Here is a 5584-nt window from a genome sequence, read left to right as displayed (position 1 = left end):
TTATATCAAATTTGAGAATTTTTTAGGAATTATTTTTTCAAATAAATTTTAACCTCTTTTCTCTCTCTTATCCTTCCAGCATTTCCTTTATGCATGTATTGGTGCACTTAATGGTGTCCCACATTTATCTGAGTCCCTGTTCATTTTTTTATTCTTCTCTACTTCAGTTTACATAATCTCTATTGATCTCTCTTCATGACCGCTAATTCTTCTGCCAATTCAAGTCTACTGTTGAATCCCACTAGTGTATTTTTCATTGCAGTTACTATACTATTCTATTACATAATTTCCATTAGTAGTTTTTCATAATTTCTGTGATTTTATTGATTTTCTCTATTTGATGAAACATTGTCATCACATCTACTTTTACTTCTTTAAGCATAGTTTAAAAACATTTTTGTCTTTAATTATTTTGATTGTCCTTTTACTCCAGTTTTTGGGGTGTCAGTTCTCATTTTTATTATCTCTTTTTTTGTCCTGAATCTCCTTTATGATGCTTTTACAGTGGTTCATTTTGAGGTTTAATTAAGTGTTCTTCTTTTTTTTTTTTTAACTTTATAAGTGGTTTGTAAATCAAGGCATGTGGATCCAATCTAGTCCATTGCTTATTTTTGTAAATAAGGTTTTATTTGATTACAGCTGTTATCAATTGTTGTGTATTGTCTGTGGTTGCTTTTATACTGCAATGGGATAGGCGAGTAATTGTTACAGAGATTGTTTGGTTTGCAAAGCCTAAACTACTAATTATTTAACTCTTATCAGGAAAAAATTATCCAGGTTTCTGTTTTGTAGTATATTTGTGTGATCTGAGTTGTAGAAGTATTTCAAGGGGCCATTTACATTGCTTTTGCAAGGTGTATGTGTCTTTCCTTGTTTACAGAACGGGTTTTACATTAATATTTGATATTGGGGTTTCTCCACCATCTGGATGATGTGAATTTCAGTCAAACACATATGCTCGGCACAGACTTTAATTTTTCACCAGTGACTTTTTTCTTTCATACACATACCTAGTGGACCTGATTCTTTTCTACTTATTTGGGCTCGTGATGTATTTTAGTACTTTTTTCACAGATGGGAGCCATAATCGAAGACTTCAGACATTTATAAATATAGTTAAGTTTGGTTCCCTTGGTGAAATATGCCAGAGATTTTATCTCCTGGCCCTGCTGGGTTTTGAAACCCATACTTCTTCACTGTTGCTTATCTATCTCAAACTTATCTTTAATATTCTTATTTTGAGTGCCTGCTTCATTTCTAGCACTAATAATTTTCTTTTAAGGTAGGCTATGTGTTCAAAAAACTTTTGGATAAATTTTATCCTTGATTTTCCACATATGTATTTTTAAATTCTATTGAGAATGTCAGGCAGATATTTTTAAATGTTTTATATCTGTTTTAGAGAGCACATATTTTTCAAAATTTGTACTTTATTTGCATATTCAATGGTGACTTTTTCATTATGTTTTATTTTCATATTTTTCTGTTTGTGTGTCCATAGATGAGGAGCCATCTGGGCGGGTTTTAAAATTTAAACAGAATAGTATGGATGGCTTCTCTTTAGCTTTATTCATGTAACATAGCCAGGTTGTTATTAGAACCTTTCAGGTGACAACATATCCTGGAAGAAGTACAAGTTTGCATTACCTGTTGATCCAACGCCCTGATAACAGTGAGAAATAAAACTTAATCATAGCCTTATCTACAGAGTATTCTTGTCTGATACAGCCATTATGCTTGGGTCCTACTTTCTATAACATGCCTTCTCCTTTGCCATTGCTACTGTAGTAATTACCAGTGATGACGGTGACCATTCTTTTTTTTTTGCTGGAAATTTTGATTGTAGTTAGCTCTAAATTATACCAGCTTTTTGTGGTGTATATTCACTACGTGAAACATTAGACTCCCTGTGTCCCACTTTGTAGCAGCTGTGTGGAGCTGTACAGCGATATGCTTCTGGATTGCCACATGGCCCAGATCTGCCTTCAGAACTTCTCACTTTGAGGAAGCGACAGTTGAGTGGCATTATGTCAGGGGCCCTTTTTTAATTTCCAGAAATATCGCAGGTTACTACTTTCTAGTTTTATTTGTGTAGTTGTCACCATACTCAAATTCCTGTTGTTCCTGGCAAGTTTTCTTATTATTTCAGTGGTAATCTGTGAGGAGGATGTTAGATGTGATTGCTAAATTTAGCCAGCTGACTCAGAAGTTAAAGCAGTCATTTTCTGATGAAAAAATGTAGTCAGGAATTTCATAAAATACTTAAAGTAACCCATCTCTTATTTCGACTTTTCCAAGTAATGCTTTACCTGTCGTGAGCACTCAATAAACTTTGTTTTTACCTGAGTGAATTAGTCTATTGATTTCACATAAAATTTTCTGTGAAACTATACCTTAAACTTTTTAAGCACATCTTAAAAAGTTAAAGATAACATAATTATTTCTTATTATAAAGTAATGTGAATTTATTGTAGAAAATTAATAGTGCAGAAAAATTTTTCTAAACTAAGATAAGCATCATTAACTTCCTCATAGGCATATTTATATGTTTAAAAACAAAATTGTGATTATTTTAAACATAATGTTGTGTATCTTTATTTCACTTAATTTATTATGAATGTTTTCCTTGTTGTTAGTTTTTCTCCTAGCCGTTTCATAATAATATATGATAATAAAAGTTTGAAAACTATATTATATTTCTCAGTTTCAAAGAAAGGATGATGAAGGGTATTTAACATTTTTCCACGATGACTCCATGTCATTTATATGCTGTGTTACAATATGCCTCTGAAAATTTCTGTAAGATATATGCATTTGGTTTTTACTTTTTATTTGGGTGTATTTCTTCACCCTTTGATATTAACTGATGTTGATGACCTTACACTAGTGTCTTGGGATTTCTCTCTCACTTTTGAAATTTTCAAAAAAGAGGTATGGTACTTAATGTCTGTTTTTTTGATTCATACATCCTGATTATGCATTCGTTTCTGTCATTGATTAGCTGTGTGACTTTGGGTAGTTCCTTAACCCAAACTGTCTCATCCTAGATATAAATGGTCCCCAAAATAGTACCTTCCACATAGAATTGTTGTGAGAATTAAATGGTATAATTCATGTATAATTCATGTGTACCACCTAGTACACTATATGGCAATGGGATGGTATTTATAATACTTAAAAAGCGATGCTACATGTAAACTGACCAATCAGAATAGATGCCAGGCAGAAACAATAGACTGAACATTGACTTTCTTGGCTAGACTGAGAGAGAGCTCAATTAAATGCTATTATAGTTGTACTAACGATGACAGTGGTTATGAAGGTGGCAATGAGGATGATGTTCGGACAAGCAATTACCAAACTAAGTCAATATCGTGGCCCAAGTAGACACTAAAGGCATGAGTTTTATCTCTCATCTGAAATTTTTGGTTCTACTGTAATATTAAGATGAAAACATATTAAATCTTATTACGAAGACACAAAAACTCATGCTTTAAATTTGATTCTGTTAGTTCACAATCACATAGAATTTCAATTAAGTCTTGAAGCTTTTCCTGCCCAAAGTAGATAAACGTTTATGCAAATTAACTTAAAAGTACTTTTTTTGTTCATCGTACATGAATGTATTTTCTTGAAGTAAGGACCAATTGCCACACAATTTTCTATATTTACTGATCCTTTGTTATTTTGTGTAGATATAATTAAGATGAATTTTTACATTATTAAATCTGTATTCAGTCTCATGTTTATATAACTTAATAGACATAATATTCACATGAATCTTCAAAGAATGTTAAAAAATAGCCCTTCTTTACCTATAACATCTATGTTTCGATTTATCTCTAACACCTACATTTTATAGAGCATAAGGCAAAATTTCAATACAGAATTTACTGTATTATATAATCCTGCATTAATATTTTGAGCCACATATGTTCTACATAAAAAGAACTTGAGAAATATTCTTTGGATTTTGCTACTATTCAGATTTTTAAGATAAATTATTGTCTTGACATTTATTATATGTTTGGTGTTTTTGTGTGGATATTTGTCATGTTTTCTTACTATTTCCTTTAGCTTGCCAGTGTAACGGACATAGCACTTGCATCAATCATAACGTGTGTGAACACTGTAAAAATCTTACCACAGGAAAGCAGTGTCAGGACTGCATGCCAGGTTATTATGGAGATCCAACCAATGGAGGGCAGTGTACAGGTAATTATTTTCTTCTTTTACTTCAGTTTTTTTTTTTTTTAACTACAGAAAATGAAGAAAGATACACCTGTTGTGGAAAATATATTTTATTAAAGAATTCCTTATTGTTTCCTTGTTTTCTAAAGTTGGCAAGACAGTATTTTGCTGCCTACGATTTCTCTATGGTGATGTGATACATGAAAGTCATTTTTATTTCTTAGGAAATTAACTGTCTAACTTAAACAATATGTCACAACTAAGGAATTATTTTTAATGTAGCAATGGCTAACATCAACTTATAAAACATGGAAAGTATAAATTTCCTACTATTTCTTCATTTTTAGTTCACCTTATTGAGAGAAGTTTTTTATTAGTAGATATATTTATTACAATCAGGAGCCCAGATGATATTAAGGAAAAGAAGGAAATCGATTTATATTCAAATGTTGAGGCTTTAAATGTAGCGGAGATTTAGGTATTTTTAAAATTTGGTCTACTAAAGCCAATTTAACATTAATGTCAATATTATATAAACATATTTGCAGATTTTCCTCAGTTTTTAGACTGTGGCATATTTATGCCTATTCTATTATAATTAACTATTAAAAGTGTTTTGTTAAAATTATTTCTCATTAATGTTCAGGAACATTCTCTGATACAAACTTGCTCTGGGGCTGTTATGCATCCATCCATCCATCCATCCATCCATCCATCCATCCATCCATCCATCCATCTGTCTTTGTAATTATGGAAGAATAAAACTTAAGAGCTTGGGCTTTACAATCATATTGAGTACTTACTGTGTTAGGACTTAAATTTATATACATTGTGTGAGCATTAGAATGGTGTGACGAAGAAATTGAATGATAGTATCATGGACGAAGAGATTAATTCTGATAAAAGGATCAGTGTAGGCCTTTGAGAGTTGAGGGCAATTTATGACTTTCAATTTTATGTGATTATCATGAGTTGCATGTTTTTCATAATAATTCTTTTCTAAATGTAAGACAACTAAACTATAATGTTATTAATCTTAAAATATTTTAATATCTTTACATGTATTTGTTTTATTTAATTCATAAAAAAGTACTAAAGGAAAAGACCTCTCTAAATAATGAAATATACAGACATTTAAAAAATTACAGCCTTGGATGAGTAATAGTTTTCTTCATCTAGGTCTTACTATTTTTGATTAATTTATTGCAAGGTGTTTAATGAGTTTAATTGGAATTATGAATAAATTCTTAACATTTTAACATCGTATTCATAATTGAACTTAGTAAATTCTACTTTTATATTTATTTACCTTATTTCATTTTTGTTCTTTTTTTGTTCTTTAATAATATACTTATCTAATATTTCTTTATATGTAATAGTATACTTATCTGAT

General features: G+C 30.6%; 1 protein-coding gene across 3 annotated transcripts in view; it reads left to right on the top strand.

Moving 5' to 3' along the window:
* ATRNL1 (attractin like 1) overlaps positions 1-5584 on the top strand; it is a 572934-nt gene that overhangs the window by 133013 nt on the left and 434337 nt on the right. For all 3 annotated transcript variants that reach the window (XM_023530113.1, XM_023530111.1, XM_023530112.1), the window contains one exon: positions 4078-4215. In XM_023530113.1, coding sequence (XP_023385881.1) covers positions 4078-4215 — 138 coding nt within the window. The remainder of the gene's footprint in view (positions 1-4077; positions 4216-5584) is intronic.

Source organism: Pteropus vampyrus, unplaced genomic scaffold (genome assembly GCF_000151845.1).
Source record: "Pteropus vampyrus isolate Shadow unplaced genomic scaffold, Pvam_2.0 Scaffold46, whole genome shotgun sequence".
NCBI lineage: Eukaryota > Metazoa > Chordata > Mammalia > Chiroptera > Pteropodidae > Pteropus > Pteropus vampyrus.
This window is presented reverse-complemented; position numbering and strand designations above follow the sequence as displayed.